Source organism: Megachile rotundata, chromosome 5 (genome assembly GCF_050947335.1).
Source record: "Megachile rotundata isolate GNS110a chromosome 5, iyMegRotu1, whole genome shotgun sequence".
Lineage (NCBI taxonomy): Eukaryota > Metazoa > Arthropoda > Insecta > Hymenoptera > Megachilidae > Megachile > Megachile rotundata.
This window is the reverse complement of record NC_134987.1, coordinates 13,868,277-13,888,879: the sequence shown is the minus strand read 5'-3', so window position 1 is coordinate 13,888,879 and position 20,603 is coordinate 13,868,277. Positions and strand designations below refer to the sequence as shown.

At 32.2% G+C, this 20,603-nt stretch overlaps 1 protein-coding gene and 1 long non-coding RNA gene across 3 annotated transcripts in view; both read right to left on the bottom strand.

Annotated features, from left to right (window-relative positions):
* The window catches only part of SNF4Agamma (SNF4/AMP-activated protein kinase gamma subunit), a 157,486-nt gene that overhangs the window by 28,501 nt on the left and 108,382 nt on the right, over positions 1–20,603 (bottom strand). For both annotated transcript variants that reach the window (XM_012292977.2, XM_012292981.2), the window contains exon 9: positions 75–123. In XM_012292977.2, coding sequence (XP_012148367.2) covers positions 75–123 — 49 coding nt within the window. The remainder of the gene's footprint in view (positions 1–74; positions 124–20,603) is intronic.
* Positions 7,434–15,240, bottom strand: LOC143264494 (uncharacterized). Its single transcript, XR_013038240.1, has 3 exons — positions 14,992–15,240; positions 8,888–8,961; positions 7,434–7,546 (listed from the first exon to the last, which is right to left on the bottom strand). It is a non-coding gene; the product is annotated as an uncharacterized LOC143264494 (long non-coding RNA).

The following is a 20,603-nucleotide window of genomic DNA, read 5'->3' as shown; positions in this document are numbered from 1 at the left end:
CATTTTAAACTGCAGTTTCAATAATTAAATAAATGAAAGGTTGAAATGTAAATATTTGATGAAACAAAACTCACCGAGATCAGAGAGCGAAACTTTTTCCAGGAACGGATCTACCACTGGTAGCTGAAAAATAAAAAATGCAAATTAATATTAATTCGATGTTAACGTTACAGTTTAATTTCGTTACTATTTATCGTATAAAAAAAACACGATAATTAAAAATTGCTTTTTAACCTGTTCTTCGTGTACAAACATTTGATTAACTGTGTACACTCCATGCAAAATACTAAAAGAAAGCTTTCTGAAATTTTATTACTTTTTAATAGGTGGAGTTTTAATTAAAAATATTATTTGATTAAATACTACACTGTTTAACGATATTAAGTTGTGTGCTTTAGGCAATACACAGAGAGATTATTGTGACACACGAGGTGTAGTAAAAAATATTTCAAATTATCAAGACATGTGCTACAAAATATTTCAGCCATGAAATAACAAAATTAGCAAAATAGCAGTGAAGGATAATTTTATGGATTTCAGCCATGTAATAACTTATCTACTGTAAATATGAAAAATTTACCAAAATAGCAATGAAAAATAAGTTTACGAACTTCAGCCATAAAATTACTTGTCTACTGAAAGTGTGAACAAAGGAGCAAAATAAAAATTATAATAATTAAATAACGAACTGTTAGTGCAAGGGTTAAAAAGTATGTTCTTCCTCATTTTGAATATCACAAATTTTTGCAAAAATTTTAGATGAAGTCGACTTGATTGCACAAAAAATCTCTTTCACTTTTTTTGAATCTTCAGTGAAGGAATATAGATTTACACTCTTGTATAAAATGACTAGACTTAAATTTATACAAATTAATTTAACTTGAAGTTATATAAAATAACTGAACTTGAAGTTACATAAAACAACTTGACTTGAAGTTACAGAAAATAACTGAACTTGAAGTTACAGAAAATAACTTGATTTGAAGTTACAAAATATAACTTAACTTGAAGTTGCATAAAATAATTTCACTTGAAGTTACATAAATAACTTGACTTGAAGTTACAGAAAATAACTTGATTTGAAGTTACAAAATATAACTTAATTTGAAGTTGCATAAAATAATTTCACTTGAAGTTACATAAATAACTTAACTTGAAGTTGCATAAAATAACTTGATTTGAAGTTACAGAAAATAACTTGACTTGAAGTTACATAAAATAACTTGACTTGAAGTTATATAAAATAACTTGACTTGAAGTTACAGAATATAACTTGACTTGAAGTTACAGAAAATAACCTGACTTGAAGTTACATAAAATAACTTGACTTGAAGTTACAGAAAATAACTTAACTTGAAGTTGCATAAAATAACTTGATTTGAAGTTACAGAAAATAACTTGACTTGAAGTTACAGAAAATAACTTGACTTGAAGTTACATAAAATAACTTGACTTGAAGTTACATAAAATAACTTGACTTGAAGTTACAGAATATAACTTGACTTGAAGTTACATAAAATAACTTGACTTGAAGTTACATAAAATAACTTGACTTGAAGTTACAGAATATAACTTGACTTAAAGTTACAGAAAATAACCTGACTTGAAGTTACATAAAATAACTCGAGTTAAAGTTACATAAAACAACTTGACTTGAAGTTACATAAAATAACTTGACTTGATGTTACATTAAACAACTCGACTTGAAGTTATATAAAATAACCTGACTTGAAGTTACATAAAACAACTCGACTTGAAGTTATATAAAATAACCTGACTTGAAGTTACATAAAACAACTTGACTTGAAGTTACATAAAATAACTAGACTTGCACATATATGAAAAGACACGTGAACAATCTGTCGAAATAGAAAGACAACAATAAGTACCAACGCCTTCTTCAACAAAGATTTCGGACTGAACGGTTGCCTCTTCTTCACGTTCGTCGTTATTTTCGTGTACCAACTTGACAAAATACCAGACGAGCTGGTACTATGAGTGATACTAGGACCTTTGGTGACACTCCCGGTCGGTTCGCTGGTTTGTCGACGAAACACCATTTTCACATAAATTCCCAATTCTCACGGTTAAAAGAGTACAATTGAAAAACCTTCACTAAACTCTTCTGTATCAAGAAAATTCCCCGAACATTTCCCAATTAGATTCCTCCAAAACATAGACCCACAATGTCTCCAAAGTAGATCCACAATTTCTCCTAAATACAGATGCACAATTTCTCCAAAACGCAGATCCACAATTTCAAAACACTAATCTGTTCTTCGACTTTGTCCAAATTCTCACGAGTTATACTTCGCGCAAATTATCACCAGCTTTGTTTCTCAACTTCTCAACACTTTCTGAGTAATTTACGCAGCATGATTAATACGGAGACTTCTCTTAATTCGATAAAGTCACGCACACACCATGATCAACGTTGCTCACGTGGTTGTAGGAAAGTAATTGAACATCGAGATTAAGAGGCAACATATGAAGCACATTTTAACAGCGGTTTTTTCCTCGAAAAACAATTTATACTTCCGGAAAAAATCAACCTTGATGAACTATCTGTTGGAACGGACAATCGTACGTGGAAATAAAAAAATGGCTTGGATGGTAGCACAACTTACAAAAATTTCGAATTTATTGTATTTTAGGTTGGTATTATTTCTATTAGAGCAGGCGTCTAAATTAATTGACAATGAACAACTACACATAATTGGCAATTATGCACAGTTAATTAATAATGAACATTTATAAAAAATAATAAAAAATTGTATACAATTAATTCATAATGAGTTATACACAATAATAAAAAATTATGCACAATTATTGATGAACTGTGAACATAATTATTAATTATCCACAATGAATTAATCAGCAACGAATAATTACACGTAATAGTTAATTCATCATACACAATTAATCAATGATGTGCATATTAATTATTAATCATACACAATGAATTAATCAGCAATGAATCACACACAACAATTAATTCATCATAATTACTTCATTAATGAATAACACATGATAATTAAGTACAATCAACTAATTGATAATTAAATACAATCAACTAATTGATAATTAAATACAATAATACCGAATAATTGCACATGATTAATAAATTAGCTTCAGGTATTTTTACAAATGAAAATTTTGAAAGAATGCCTCCTCGAAAATGAACATTTTTTGAGTTGCGCTACCATCGATGCAAAGTAGCGATATCGAAGCAAACGTTGCACGATTTACGATCGCGTTAATCGATTATAATTGTCGTTCATCGAACAATCATCGATGAAAGTAATAGGACAATACCGCGATTGCCGCGACTTTCTTGGATGCACTGTGTCTCTTTGAGAAATGGACGATTGATTCGAGTACCACAGATGCCACACTGGCATTGAACGCCGATGACTACTGCAGATGAATACGAATGAGTTACGTACAGCTATGGTATTAAAACACCGAATAGGAATCATTCGTTTCTGGTATGATAACGACATGTACGGAATCAACAAGGTAATATCGTTTCGAAGAGAGAGTCGTGTAAAACCTTTTATACAAGCATTGAAAGCAATCATTAGAAGTACTTTTAATTTTTCGATTTAAAGAAATTGGAGGATTAAGGTGGCAATATTTGGGGATGTTTTTTTGAAGACTAATTTGAAGTATATAGTGTATGAAGTTTATAGTGTGATGTAAAACCTATTATAGTAGTTTTGGTCCATTTTAATAGTTTGATGGAAGAAACTGCAAAATTGAGGTCATTTAGCATTTAGGGTTGAGAATTTAGTAATTTGCAAAATGTACAAAATTTGGGAAAATTGGAAAATTTTAAGAATTGAGATTTTCAAAATGGAAATTGAAAGTTTGAGAAATTTGGAAAGTTGAAAACTTGATAAAATTGGAAAATTTAGGAAATGGGGAAACTTGGAAAACTTGAAGAAAATTGGACAATTCGAAAATTTGGAAAACTGAAAATTTGAGAAAACTGGGGAAATTTGGAAGATTGGAGAATATAGGGAAAATGAGGACAATTGAAAATTTGAGGGGACACTTGGAAAATTTTAGAAAGTAGGGAAATTTGGGGAAATTGAAAATTTGAAAATACTAAGATATTTGGAAAATTTTAAGTAAATAGGGAAATTGGGAGAAATTGAAAATTTGAGGAAACTGGGAAACTTGGAAAATTTTTAAGAGTAGGGAAATTGGGGGAAATTGAAAATTTGAGAAAAAAGGGAAATTTGGAAAATTTTAGAAAATAGAGAAATTGAGGGAAATTGAAAATTTGAGAAAACTGGGAAATTTGGAAATTTTAGAAAATAGGAAAAGTGGAGGATTTTGAACGTTTCAGAAATTTAGAAAATTTAAAATTTGACAAACCTAGAAAATTTTTGAAAAACTGGGAAATTTGGAAAATTTTAAATCTGAGAAAGGAAAAATGAGCAAATTTGCAAATTTAGAAATTCAAACCCATGAGTTTCAAAATTTTTTAATTTAGTAATTTTCAAATTTGAAATTCTCAAATTTCCAAATTTGTAAAATACCATTCACAAATCACATGAAAAGATTACCAACAAATCTAAATTTCCATTAAAGTCAAAATTTTCAATTTCCTTCAACCAAATGCAAATGCGGAAAGGTATATTAAATTCCTGTAAGAGTTACTGGTACCGCGTGTACAAACTCGAACATCGTAATAGAAAGGCTTGGAATAAAATGAAAATATCTTTCGCAAAGGTTTGCCAAGTGGATTTCTGTTTTTTATACCATCGCAACGCAATTTTGTGCAACGAAGCTATGCAACCGAAGAAATTAGAAAGTCGTCGTTGGTTTTCGCGAACTCTCGACAATGATAGCCACTTGGCAAACTGGTCCCCTTGCAAACTTTCTGCGATTCGCTACTGGCTTACGAACTCGAAGAAGTTACATTATCGTCAACAATATCTCTAATAGCCCTATGAACGTTTCGGTCTGTCGTAACGGAGTAGTTAAGTAACGTTTTAATGTTTTCTTCTCGCGACAAATTGTTTCTTCCATGTTAGAAAAAAATTGTACAGGGAGCGCAGATTGGTGAGAAATGTTGAGAGTTGGAGTAACTCGACTTTCTTCACGATTTATCTTAGAAAAAGTGGTTTCTGAAATCTTTCGAGAGATAAAGTTGTTGCGGAAACAAGAAAACGCTTTCAGGCTTGTTGGGTTTATTAAATTACTGGTGTGGTTTTTATTCATTGGTATTTTGCATTAAGTCTGTTAAGGAAATTTCGAAATTTTAGATTTTTGCAATTTTTAATACTAAGTTTATAAATTTGTAAGTCTATGATTTCGAAGTTTTGTATTTTTATGTATTCGTACTTTTTAATTTCTCAAATTTTCTAATTTCAAAGTTTCCACGTTTTTCAAATTTTACAAATTTCCACGTTTCTCAAATTTTACAAATTTCAATGTTTCTCACATTTTTGTAAATTTCCACATTTCTCAAATTTTTACGAATTTCCACGTTTCTGAAATTTTTACGAATTTCCACGTTTCTGAAATTTTTACAAATTTCCTCATTTCTCAAATTTTACAAATTTCCAAGTTTCTCAAATTTTACAAATTTCTACGTTTCTCAAATTTTTATAAATTTCCACGTTTCTGAAATTTCACAAATTTCGAAACTTTCGTATTTCTAAATTTTCAAATTCCTATATTTCTATATCCCCAGTATTAAAATCCTCCAAATTCTCAATTTCTTATATTTTCAAAACTCCAAACTTCAAAATCCCCCAAATTCTCAAATTTTTATATTTTCAAATCCTCGAATCTCAAATTTGCAAATTTTCAAACCCTAAACTTCCAAATCTATAAATCTCTAATTTACCAAATTTCTAAAATATCCAAATACCCAAATTATCACATTTGTACTCAATATCAACAAAAATTTTCTCGTTACAATTTTAATCCCTCCAGCACCCCATTTCATGAACAACCCCTAAATAATAGTATATCAGATTACTAGAATAAATATTATTTTAATGTGCTTTATAAAATAAAAATAATATGTGATTGATTTTTAAGTTGCAATTAAAATCGTAGTTTTCTATCGCATTTAATTAAAATCATGCAATTTAGCAACGTGCAAATTAAGAGATCTATTATAAATATAAGTTCATCATTTTGTATCTAATCGAGCAAACTCAACTACTGAGAATCAAATCATTATGTTAAAATCGTGCAAGTCATCATGCAAAGTATCAGAGTTAATATTTGAATAATCCTCAAAACAAAAATTAGAATTAAAACGAAATTCTTCGCAAATAATAAATAATTTTTTTCGTGCATAAAAGTCTTTTATGCTCCTTTATTTTAGAATAAAATTTACTCCGTTGTTAATTAATATTAAGAAATTATTATTTGTTCTCAAATATGTCTATCTTTGATAAGCAATTACAACTTGTAGAAGAAACTACAACGGTATTAACTAAATTCAACAATCACATTCTTTAATTATCTTTTGCTTTCAAAAATCTATAAATGTGTTTTCTAAAAAAACACGGTATAGTATTGTACCGTTTTGAATGATATATGTATAGCTAGCGAAGAGCTCATAAGAATGAGTAAAACCGTTCACGAAACTATGTATTATAATGTAATAATATGTTAGAAAAACAAACGCGATATTGTGTCATTTTAACTGATAAATTAGCGAACGACGAAACTGCACAATAGTAACAAGTATGAGTAAAAGCGTTGAAAAGACTGAAAAAGTATAATTTTATATATTTCAAAAACCAACGCGACATTTCTTCATTTCAACTGATAATTAGTGAAGAAACTGTACAATAGCAATAAGTATGAGTAAAAGCGTCAAAAAGACTGAAAAAGTATAATTTTACATATTTCAAAAACCAACGCGACATTTGTTCATTTCAATTGATAAATTAGTGGACGAACGAGGAAACTGCACAATTGTAAATATGAAAAGCGTTGAAAAAACTAAGTATAATTTTATATATTAAAAAAACAAACGCGAAGTAATATTTTTCCGTTTCGAGCGAAATTTAGCTTGCGAATAAACTGCGCATTCGTAACGAGGATGAGTAAAAGCGTCGAAGAAATTACGAAACTACAAGAAGAAGAGACACAATCGTACAAGAACCCGACGGTTTCTGTGAATCACCAATCACGTTAGGCGCCTCCGTGTTTCTTCCCATGGTTGTCGCTCTTTTTTTTTCTTCTTTTTGCAACGAGCACAACACCAACCGACTTACTCGTTCCGTGCCAAGAATAGTGATACCGTGGATAACCATACAAAACACACGTAACAAGCACAATAAACGAACGCACGATAAAACGAGGCAGGCGCCAAGCATCGCGATCGACGTGCTCATTTCACCCGACGACGTTTTCCCGCTTCAATATGCGTCAACTTTTCCAAACATTTGAAAATTTCCTTTATATTCCTATCAAGTAAATTCCTTTGTATTCGTATCAAGTGTATTCCTTTATTTTCGTGTCAAGTATGCTCTTTTATATTCGTATCGAGAAAATTCCGACAACGTTCCTATTTAGGTGGCAATTGCTTATTTTCTTTTATTAATACAGTACATTCGAAGGTATTTTGGTTCTAATGCATTTTAGTTGCGAGAATTTTACTAATTTTTTCTTTGAAAATTATTATTTTTGCATTTTTAAATTAGCTATGTTCGGAATAAAGTACAGGGTGTCTCACAAGTAGGTCCCTGAAATGGGGGGTAGCTGACGTGATTCTGAATAAGATTTCCCTTTGCAGAAATGGGATATGAAGCTCCGTTTTTGAGTTATTAGGGAAAAACACGGACCAATCAGAGCGCGAAGATTATTACGCGTTGGATTACTACGCGTTGGTTAACTACGCGTTAGATTTCTACGCTTAGAATTACCATGCGTTGCATTACTACGCGTTGGACTACTACGCGTTGAATATCCACGCTCTGGATTACTACGCGTTGAATATCCATACGCTGGATTACTACGCGTTAGATTACCACGCATTAGATTTCTACGCTTAGAACTACCACGCGTTGCATTATTACACGTTGGATTACTACGCGTTGAATATGCACGCGTTAGATTACTACGTGTTGGATATTCACACGCTGTATTACTACGCATTAGATATTCACACGCTGTATTACTACGCATTGGTTAACTACGCGTTAGATTTCTACGCTTAGAATTACCATGCGTTGCATTACTACGCGTTGGACTACTAAGCGTTGAATATCCACGCTCTGGATTACTACGCGTTGAATATCCACACGCTGGATTACTACGCGTTAGATTACCACGCATTAGATTCCTACGCTTAGAACTACCACGCGTTGCATTATTACACGTTGGATTAATATGCGTTGAATATGCACGCGCTGGATTACTACGCGTCGGATATTCACACGCTGTATTACTACGCGTTGGATTACTACGCGTTGCATTACTGCGTGTTGGATTATCACGCGTTGGATAACTACGCGTTATCCTAAGCTGTCGCTCTCGCGTCTGCGCATGCGTAATCCTCACGCTCTGATTGGTCCGTGTTTTTCCTTAATAACTCAAAAACGGAGCTTCATATCCCATTTTTGCAGAGGGAAATTTTATTCAGAATCACGTCAGCTACCCCCTATTTCAGGGACCTACATTAATTGTAAAACACCCTGTATAGATTTACTTTAAAAAACATCTACTCCAAATTGTTGAATTCAAGTATTTTTTCTGTGCAAAGTGGTGAAAATGTAAAGATATAACTATTTAAGAGTTTGAACGCAGTTAAAGATGTAATGATTTGAAGTCTTCATTTTATTTCCCAAAAAAACTAATGAAGAATGTCCTACATACGTGTTATAACGTAGGTTATGTGTCTACATACGTGCTCAATCATTTTGAGTCAACATGTTGATTTCAAATTTCCCATTTTCTATTTGGCATAGGTGTTGTTATTTCCTAGCAAAACATTGAAAGTGCATTTGTACGTAGTCAATAATTCCGCAACTATTAATATCACTCATTGAACGCGAACTTGGCATGTACTCAAAGAATCTATGTACTACGTGGCGCTAATCAAACAGAAAATAGATCATCTTTATTTCTCTTCAACTTTGAATCTTTGCTGGTGTTTACGAATCAGAGAGAGCAGTTTTGTAACAGAAGATCTCGGACCATTTGCAACCTTTTAGTAGAACAAAAGATGGTTCTCTAACCACATTCTGTGGGTAACCTATGGACTGGTCTGTTCATCGGAGATACATCTTTAAATAGCAACAGAATAGTGTTAGTCGATTTCGTTTAAGGTACAACTAGCTTATTGCGATTGAACGTATGGATCAAAAATATAAAATTTTCAAATTACTTTATTTTCTGTTTTGCAAATTATTTTTTGGGAAATTGTATGCAGAATAATTTCTTACAAATTTCAAATCTTGCTGTTGTTTATAATTTTGTAATAATTTTTGCTGTACTCTTTCTGTGTTTCTGTATTTTTGAATTGTTAAAATTTTATATTACTATGTTTCTAAATTTCCATATCTCCAAATTTCCAAATCTCTAAATTTCTAATTTTCTAAATTTCTAAATTTCTAAATTTCTAAATTTCTAAATTTCTAAATTTCTAAATTTCTAAATTTCTAAATTTCTAAATCTCTAAATTTCTAAATTACTGAATTGCTAAATTTCTAAATCTCCAAATTTCCAAATCTCTAAATCTCCAAATCTCCAAATTTCCAAATCTCCAAATCTCTAAATCTCCGAATCACTAAATTTCTAAATTTCTAAATATCTAAATATCTACATCCCCAACCTCAATATCTCTAAATTTCTAAATCCCTAACTTCCCATATTTCTAAATATCCAAAGGTCACCACTAATTCCTCGACTAAAATATTTTATTATCACGTATTTTATTGCATCACTTGTATTCTACTCTGAATTCCAAAAAAAGCTCAAGATTCATCCTAGACACCTATTTTACGCAACTGTTGATTTGGCAGCAATGATTACACGTTGCCACAATATCTTTGTTGACTTCGAGCTTAAAAAGGAGCAAAGAAGCCGATTCTAAAAATATTACACAGCTCGTTTCTGGCGTGTATTCAACCACACGATCGGCTACCAGCCACAAGTCGATGAAACGGTTATAAATTATTAGATACATCAAGGGAGTGCCTATCGATACCATCTTGGATCAACTCTCGCTACAAAATACTTCATGCGTTTCCTGAACGTTGTTTCAGAATGTAATACAAGAAACTTTATAACAAATCTAAGACTGATTGCCAAAATATTATATACAGCAATAAATATTATATATTTTTCCTGGTTTCCTCTGAAAAATACAGTAAACAAAAACAGAATACTAAATTTCACTGGAGGCAGTAAACTTAACTAAAAATAGCTATCTACAATAAAATATTGTCTGAGTCCCAAAAATATAAAACATGTGTTTTCTTCGTCGAATGATACTAAACACGTTGACTGTCAAAGTGAAGCTGTCGGAAATTTAAGTGTTTTTATTTCTGATAAAACCTTCCTAATTTCTTTCATTATTCATAGCTTCAAATTAGTGCATGGTAATCTAACGCGTAGTAATACAGCGTGTGGATATCTAACACGTAGTAATCTAGCGCGTGCATATTCAACGCGCAGTAATCCAACGTGTAATAATGCAACGCGTGGTAATTCTGAGCGTAAGAATCTAATGAGTGGTAATCTAACGCGTAGTAATCCAGCGTATGGATATTCAACGCGTAGTAATCCAAAGCGTGGATATTCAATGCGTAGTAGTCCAACGCGTAGTAATGCAACGCGTGGTAATTCTAAGCGTAGGAATCGAACGCGTAGTTAACCAACGCGTAGTAATCCAACGTGTAATAATTCAACGCATAATAATCCTCGCGCTCTGATTGGTCCGTGTTTTTCCTTAATAATTCATAAACGAAGCTTCAAATCCCATTTTTGCAAAGGGAAATCTTATTCAGAATCACGTCAGCTACCCCCCATTTCAGGGAACTACACCAATTGTGAGACACCCTGTATGAATCACGCTTAAACCATATGAATTCACCTATATTATTCAAGAATTTTGCTTACTGAAAATACTTGTATCAACTACTTGAAACTACGAATAATAAATATAATAAATATCGTGAAACTATTTGGAAACATTTGCTAAAAGTAAAAATATTTAAAAAAATTTCCAACGTGTCAAAACTATATTTTTCTATTTTATACACATAACCTTTAAATATGATATTTAATCTAAACTAAAAATATTTCAACAATGCAAATGATATCTGTGCGGAATATTTCTCATTCACTGAAAGTCAGCTTCCAACCGCAAAATACAATTTGTTTCAGCATAGAGGTAGCAACTTAATGTCGTTATAAAAGAATTCCAAATTTAATATCCGTCAATAAAGTCGCTGGGTTAAAATAGGTTAATTAGGCTGCAAGAAACGAAAAGCTCGTAACGAACAGCATTGACTAGGTAGAAAAGTTTCGTTGAAAGTTCGCTAAGTTGGCTAACTTCGTCGAGCTAGAAAATGTCGGGGCAAAGTGCAGGAAAATCGAAATTTGAGAAAGCAACGATTTCGATACTAAACGGACGCTGAATTATGCAAGGGAATATATTGGGCAAGCCTTCGAGCTTTCGTTGTCTAATAACTGTCCACGGACAGAACATACGGCCCGAGAGAAGTCTGGATTTAAATGGGACACCCACGCGCAAAATTCCGTCAATGTACTCGAAGTCGTATAAATGACACGAGAATTGTTATCTGCGAACACGACATTTTCAGATCATTGACGTATCGTTTCTATTCCGCGACAACATACGCTAACGACGGTATTTTTCCAGCGATAGTGCTTCTTTCAGATACTGCGAATCGTAATTATGCGTGAAAAGATTATATTTGTGTAGAAATATGCAGGGTGTCTCATAGTTAGTGTAACTCTTGCAATGGGGTTGTAACTGAGGGGATTGTGAACAATTTTTCATTTGCACAAATGGGGTATATAAGTTACTATCGCTTGTTGAGGGGTTCTCTGCTCTTTAGATTCCCTGTTAGCTACCTTTCAGAACTTTTGACAATTTTTCTGGGGTTATTGGCTCAGTTTAAGAAAGTTTGATTTTGTGACAAAAGATCGTATTTGGCACGGTTTGGTCTGTACATTTATATATGTGAGTGAGTGAACGGGTTGGGGTTTTATAGTATTTTAACAGAGAATGTCCCATCAAACTACCATTTTGAATATCTAGGAATAATCTAATCGTATTTGATATGAGAAGATTTAATATTACCTAATATAATCAAATCTCACCAAACATATGAATAAAATTGAGATGACACAACCTGGTTTAATTAAATCAAATTCAGCTCAATTCAAATCAATACCTAATTTGAATTAATATTGACAGATCTGTCATAATTTAACTAAATATTGATAAATCCAAACAAGCAATAATCTGGGTTAACCATATCTTAATCTGTACTAGCCTTATATGAGTAGAACTAATATAACTCAATTTAGTATAACATGTATCAAGGGAAAATATAACTTCATATAACTTTAATCCAATCCAACAGAATACAGGTAAGTTCCTAACCTAACTTAATATGGAAGTACTTAATTTACCCAAACTTCGATAAAGGAAAACTTAATTTATGCTGAATTAATAGGAATAGACTTAGTTTACGCTGACCCAATGTGCGCTTAATTTATTCTAACCCAATATGGATAAGCTTAATTTATTCTAACCCTACATGGATAAGCTTAATTTATCCTAACCCAATGTGGATAAGCTTAACTTCTCCTAGTCGAATATTTATAAGCTTAATTTACCCTAACCCAATATGAATAATCTTAATTTACTCTAACCCAGTATAAATAATCTTAATTTACCCTAATCCAATATGGATAAGCTTAATTTACCCTAACACAATATGAATAATCTTAATTTACTCTAACCCAATATGGATAAGCTTAATTTGCTCTAACCCAATATAGATAGATTTAATTTACCCTAACCTAACATGGATAGATTTAATTTACCCTAACCTAACATGGATAGACATGATCTATCCTAACATTAATTTATCTCTAATCTAACTTAACCCAATATAGGTAGTACTAACCTAACTTTAATATAACCTAACCCAAATCTATCTATATTCTACTTTCAACCCAACTCGGTAGACTCAAATAACATAACCTTAATTTAAACCTAATTTAAATTAACTAACCTATCTGCACCTAAATCTGACATAACCCTAACAAAATAATTCATCATCAAAAAATTAAAAGTATTAAACGAAAAATTTCCTTAGAATACAAATCCTTATTTATATTCGATAGACTATCATGGAAAAGTTTGAAACTAAGAAATTTCTAAAGTTCTGAAACAACAATACCAGCTAGAATACAAATTTGTAAGAAACGAAAGATAACACCGCGTTTCCGGAATAATTTTGCATTATATCACCGGGTTTTGCGTTTATACAAAATTCCAAGTTGTCAGGACGACCGATATTCTTATAATAGCAAAATTTATATCCGTCGAAAATCGTCGGCCACCGTGTCAGAAAGTAAAACGCTGCCACCCGATGACACTGTTATTCTTGCAACGGAATCATCACCGGCAATCTAAATATACTCGTGTGCGGAAAATGTTTACAAACCGGTCACAGTAAACATTATCAGTGGCGCGAAGATAAACGGGCGGAAATTAATTAACAACGCGAAGAAACGTTACAGGGGTTATCGTAATCGATAAACGCAACGAGAAATACATTATTCAGCGTACGAGCCGATTGGCGCTTACGTTGCTTCCAAATGAACTTGTTTCTTTTTTCTTGACGTTTTCAACGACAACGTTTACGTTGTTTACGTTGTGTATTAAACGCACTATTCTGCCACGTTTTCGACACGTGTTCGAGTTTCTAAATTTGTGATGTAACAAGATGGACAGTATAACATGTGGTGTTGTAGTATGTTATAGTATGTGGTATAGTATGTAGAAAATGAAGAATTTTATAGTTTTATATACTCATGTATTTAGACTAATACTTGTACTGATATTCAGTTTGTTCTGTTGGTGATGTATAGGACAAAATTACGTGGCATTTAATATTAATTATCACGTTTACATGAAGTAATAAAGATTACTATGTTAATTAGAGCCTAAGGTAAATTCAAAAGGAATCATAATCTAGAGAGGGCCTAGAAAGAACTTAAGATCTTAGAAGGATAGTAGAATTAATTTATGAAAAAGCTAGGGAGAGTCTAGTGATGTAAGAATGTAATCTGAATACCACTTTCTCTGTATTTTTTAATGGAGTAGCTTAATATGTACAATATACTGTTGATATTTTAGGATCTTTAATATTAGTGGACATAATTGAGACATCCACATTATTGTATTAAATAATGTGAATTTAATAATGTGAAGACTTGGGAATTTAGTAAGTAGTGAATTTGTGAATACAACTTGAGAATTTGGGGATTTAGTAACTAAGAAATTTGATAAACCAATAACTCAATAATATAGGAATTTATTAACACGAGAATTATAGAATCATACTTGCGAACTTAGAAATTTAGAACATTGGCAAGCAGATAATTTAAAAAGCCAACAATTTGGAAATATGCCTGCCTTCCTAACAGTTCATCCACTCAACTCTTCATAAAACCACAATATGCCACGACTTCGTACGTCATAACGAAAGGGTACATTAAGTACATAAAAACGAAGGGTTAAACGGTTCTTGCAAATGAGACATAAAAGAGGCAGCCAAACAAACGTCCCTCGAGAGCAATAATTAGAGAGGAACACTGTCACCCCAGCCATACATCAGATCGTCAGTCTCTAGCAACAAGTGTTCCCAGACCATTGGTAACGAGCAGTTCACCAAGGCCTGCGTGTCCGGAGAAACGCCATTCCCAACGGGCGACGATCCTACAAATTCAATTTACACTGACCTAGCACACTGTCATCGTTCGAGTGAACATCTTATCAGCGGCCGTGAACCGAACACGAAGACATCCGATACAAACTTGCGAGCTTCAACACCCTGACAGAGACAAGACACAACGGGTGGTCACGTTCGAAGTTGATGTGACGGAAGTAGAATTACTAGCATCGAGCACTATCCCTCGCTAGGAAACCGATGGTGAAAGACTGGTTCTCACGTTCGATCAGAGTCGATTTCACCTTGAACTACAATACACACTGACCTAAATCACTGTGGCCGTTCGGTATCGCCTGGTGAAACGATCAAGGGAACGTTCTCAACGGGATCGATAAGGGACGGACGAAATTTGAACGCGTTTCGCGATAATTGGAGAGTGTATCGCGGAAAATGATCGATTCGATTCGAGACGAGACATGGTCTCGGGATTTCGCTGGCGGACAACACCGGGACGGTTGCTCGCAGCGAACTGGATCGGCTTGCGAGCCGGCCGACTCCGCAACACGTTGTGCGGAATTTACGGCGCATCGGCTCGTATGCGCGCGACCCAACAACGATGTGCGATTTTACGGACTTTCGGTTTCTGTATCTAGGGAAAATTGACGTCCCGCTGAATCTTCCTACGCTGATCGATTCGCTGGTGAACCTCGACAACCTGCACCGTTACGATACGGAGAAGCGACATGACTTTGAGTCATGTGAACAATTTTTCCGGTGCATTGCCACCATGTTTTAATTTCAAACATATTTGCAAAAATATTTAGAGTAGTTATTTATGGAAGACCGAACATTTTAATGACTTTTTTGACCTTGGCATATGTTGTCAAGGATGCTGTTTTGAGCAACTTTTCTCTAAACATAAATTGTCATTAAGGCTTAATTTCAGAGGTATTCGAAAAAATATTTTTACTATAATAATTATTTATGGGAGGCCCTACACTTTACCGATTTTTATGACCTTGAAATATGTTGTCAAGGACGCCATTTTGAGCAACTTTTCTCTAAACATAAATTTTCACTTAGCCCTAGTTTCAGAGATACTCGCAAAAATGCTTTCAATGGTGGACAAAAGGTTAACAAAAATTATTTGTAAAAATTACAATAAAACAAATAGTATTTTTGTTTATAAGGATTGTAACATGTAGTCAGCTGACGTAAATGCAGTATTTTCCTATGGGAATTAGATTCACAAGTTAGTTGTTTTTCGTCGTTTATCTCCGTTAGAGGTTTTGTGATTCACGATTGCGGAGCACGTATGAGTACGGTTATCAGACGTTTTATCGTCGGAATAAATACAGTTGTATGACTCCGACTGATAAAAAATAGTTGTATTCGGTAGTAAACCGCGAACGAGATTAAACATCTGCTTGCTACAAACTTTTAACTTGATCTTATTCGTTTTCCGAATTAAGCTGTTTTTAATCGTTTAAGTCCTACACGGAATCACACAAAATATCGGTTAGAAGGATGAGACTATTAAAAATTACATTTTATGACATTATACACTCGTTCATGTATCAAAGGACACTAATTTAAGCTTCACGGTTAATCCTCGAGATAGATGGTTTCCTAAGAGAATTATTCCGTTTAACTTTTTCAAGGCTGGTTTTTAAAGGTTAGAAAAAATAATTTCATATGCAATTCATCTTGTTTCACAATTTTGTAAAACAAAGCTAAAATGAAAAATATACAGAAAGGGAAGATTGCTTTTCGAAATAAAAAGGAAAGTAAACGTTCACATAAAGTAAGAAAATAATATAAATAAATTTAAATAAATGAAAATTTTAATAAAAACAATAATGTCTTCATCTATGGCTAATTGCTGAATATAAAAAGGAAAACATGTGCATAACTAATTCATGTAAATAAATGAATAAATATAAATAAATAGACGTAGAAATAAACATATGTTCAATGTAACCCAGATACAAAATGGGTTAGTGGATAAATATTGAAATCACTACAGTTTATGCACTTTGCATTCTTCTTCAGTGTCTTTTTTTACAACCATTTACAAACTTGTACGTTACACAATCTTTCCGTTACACATTCTTGACAAAGATCCAAGAATGCAACTTAACAGATCGTAAAATCTTCGTTTACCATACTGTTCTTGAACCACGTAAAAACTTCCACGGGTCACATTCTTCTGTATATTTTTCCTCAAAATACGAACACGACTACTTCATGAGATGTTTCTCGTAAAGCGAGCTTATTATCCTAAGCAAAATTTACTAGAAAAATTTCTTATGACAATGGTATTAATTTATTAAGATTGAAGAATATTAAAAAATGAAAATTATTGGTACATTCCTAGTATGTGGATTATATATAGTTATAATGTATGATCATAACATATGATTATAACATATGATCATAACATATGATTATAACATATGATCATAATATATGATTATAACATATGATTACTACATATGATCATAACATATGATTATAACATATGATCATAACATATGATTACAACATATGATCATAACATATGATTATAACATATGATCATAACATATGATCATAACATATGATCATAACATATGATCATAACATTCAGTTGTAACACATGATCAAAATATGTAATCATAACATATGATCATAACATATGATTACTACATATGATCATAACATATGATTATAACATATGATCATAACATATGGTTATAACATATGATCATAATATATGATTATAACATATGATTACTACATATGATCATAACATATGATTATAACATATGATCATAACATATGATTACAACATATGATCATAACATATGATTATAACATATGATCATAACATGTAATCATAACATGTAATCATAACATATGTTCACAACATATAACCATAACATATGATCATAACATTCAGTTGTAACACATGATCAAAATATGTAATCATAACATATGATCAAAGCATATGATTACTACATATGATCATAACATATGATTATAACATATGATCATAACATTCAATTGTAACACATGATCATAATATGTAATCATAACATATGATCAAAGTATACGATTACAACATACAAGTATAACATATTCACATAACAAAATCTTTATCATGAATATGCAGTTTATCAGAAAATGCTTGATCGTAACTTTCCCAATATTGTTTATCAGTTTGAGGAAAATGTAAATGAATAATGCTACTGTCATTATCAGACCCCATTCGAGAAACACACGTGGAATGACGTAAATGCACACACGTGCTGTTCGAAATACAGGCAATCGTAAACTCGACACTTAAAAAAATACACATTTCTATTATATAACTGCGTATAATTGCTCTAATTACTCGTAACGAAACTATCTCGAATACTTCTTTAGGTTTTAATCAGCCTTTGTATGTTAATGGATTATAAATTTAAAAATGTGTGACTAATAAAATGAAGTTATTTATGTGTAGTGATTTTATTAACATATAATGAATTTATTAGCATGTAATGAATTTATACCAAAAATGAAGATATGCGGTTAAAATATTAATTTAAAGATTGTAATATGGGAATTTGGAGATTTGAGAATTTGGAAATTTAGAAATTTCAGAATATGATTTTGAAATTGAGTTTCTCATAAATTATAACATGGCAGAATTCTTTAAGAAAAGTGGTGAGAGAAAGGAAGAAGGTGCTATTAATTATTCTGCATATTACCACAGAGTTATCAGGCATTGTGCTTATGTAACGTTATGTTGCAATGCATTATTATAATATTTTAAAAACAGTAAAACTCAAGAGAGACTCAAATTTAAAATATTTTGGTTACCACAAATTCCAAATTTTCTATTTTCAAATACTCAAGTTTTTGAATTACAAAATACAAAATGTCTCCATTTTTTCTATTTTTAGATTTCTAACGTGAACAATTTCTAAGACTTTCAAAGCTCCAAATTCTCAAATTTCCAATTTCTCAAGTTTCCAAATTCTCAAATTTCCAATTTCTCAAGTTTGCAAATTCTCAAATTTCCAATTTCTCAAATTTCCAGTTTCTCAAATTTCCACTTTCTCAAGGTTCCAATTTCTCAAATTTCCAACTTTTCAAATCTCCAAATTCTCAAATTTCCAATGTCTCAAATTTCCAAATTCTAAAATGTCCAATTTCTCAAATTTCCACTTTCTCAAGTTTCCAATTTCTCAAATTTCCAACTTCTCAAATCTCCAAATTCTCAAATTTCCAAATTCTAAAATGTCCAATTTTTCAAATTTCCAAACTCAAATTTCCATTTTCTCAAATTTCCAACTTCTCAAATCTCCAAGTTCTCAAATCTCCAAGTTCTCAAATTTCCAAATTTTCAAATCCTAAAATCTCCAAAATATTAAATCAGCGAACCAAAATTTCACAATTCAGTAAAATTCATAAATTCATAAAATTCCAAACTTCCAAATTCAACTGCTTTTCACAGACCAAACGATAGGTGTTGTACCATTTACAGCAAACAACGCAATCTCCTAAATCATTTGCAGCAAACACAAAACGACAGATAACAAAGAATCCTACATTACCCAAACTTAAATGCATCGTCGATAATGCAGATAACCTACGTTTTACCGACGATAACCTACCGTATTTCATGTATCTCTCGCCGAAAAATAATTTCCTACTTTACCGACCACATGAAACCTCCTTATCGACTACAATCTTCTTATCGACAGTCGCAAGCTTGATACTGTTAATTAGCGAGAAAAACCAATTAACGAACACATAATCAACACAATCCACTTCATCTATGAATTTTCCGTGACAGTACATAACAAGGTGCATAGAAAAGAGGAGAAAAAGTAACCTCGACCCATTTTTTGCGGCATGATGGAATGAATCGTAAAAGACACCCTCTGCTCTCCTTTTCTAAGCGGTTCGACCGAATATGTCCCCTCTTTTCCTTAACGTTTCGAGCTTTCATCATGACCCAGATTGTTCCTCTTGCTGTTCGCTGAATCGATATTTACGAACTGTACACATGCGATAAATCGTTGCGATGAGGAGAGAACCCAACGTAGCAAAGGTAAACAGGTTGCAAAAGCAAAGACGATTGGGTTGTACAGGATGTCTTGCAAGTTATTGTTTGCGTTTAGGGAATCGGTAGGTAGTTTTCAAACATTTTCACGAGTTTGGTGATGTGGGTATATAGAGTTTAGGATTAATGGGGATAACTGGTGGGAAGTGATAATTGTTGCTTGAAAGTTTTATGTGATAGAACAAATTTTAAATAATAGTAATTTATTGTTTGCATGTAATGAGGAAATTCCTAGCTTTACTTGATATTTATGTTGGAGAAGTTTGGTATGTAAGACAGTGTGCACTTGGATGTAACATTGCTGGTTTCTCTTTTATACAATCGAATTTTTAAATTTCAAGTTTCCAAATTCCAAAAATTCCAAGATTTTCCAAATACCAAAAATTCACTAAATTCCAAAAGTATGAAAATTCAACAATTCCATAAATTCCAAAAATTTGGAAATTCTAAAATCTCCAAATTCCAAAAATCTCTAAATTTCAAAAATCCCTAATTCCAAAAATCCCTAAATTCCAAAAATCCCCAAATTCCAAAACTCCCTAAATTCCAAAACTCTCCAAATTCCAAAAAATCCCTAAATTCCAAAA